The 256-nt window shown below is 46.5% G+C and overlaps 1 protein-coding gene across 4 annotated transcripts in view; it reads left to right on the forward strand.

Moving 5' to 3' along the window:
• The window catches only part of LOC119581849 (protein wntless-like), a 13307-nt gene that overhangs the window by 8723 nt on the left and 4328 nt on the right, over positions 1 to 256 (forward strand). For all 4 annotated transcript variants that reach the window (XM_037929992.1, XM_037929989.1, XM_037929990.1 and 1 more), the window contains one exon: positions 26 to 203. In XM_037929992.1, coding sequence (XP_037785920.1) covers positions 26 to 203 — 178 coding nt within the window. The remainder of the gene's footprint in view (positions 1 to 25; positions 204 to 256) is intronic.

Raw genomic sequence — 256 nt, forward strand, 5'->3', positions numbered from 1 at the left:
TTTTTTTTCTTATCTTTGGAATTAGTTTATCACTCAGACAGCAGAGTATACAAAGGTTCGTATGTCACTGCAAACCATGTTCTTCCCTGTGGTTGCGGCCATGCTGTTACGGTTCAGCACACTGGTGAGGCAGTACTGGGGCCCCATGAATTTCCTGCAGTGGGCACTGGCAGTCCTGGCTGGGATTTTGACCATCTTGAATTGTGAGTATTGACTAGAGGCAGAAAGGTCAATGGCTTGGAATAGTGGGAATGCT

Source organism: Penaeus monodon, chromosome 15 (assembly GCF_015228065.2).
Source record: "Penaeus monodon isolate SGIC_2016 chromosome 15, NSTDA_Pmon_1, whole genome shotgun sequence".
In the NCBI taxonomy this organism is placed as follows: Eukaryota; Metazoa; Arthropoda; class Malacostraca; order Decapoda; family Penaeidae; genus Penaeus; species Penaeus monodon.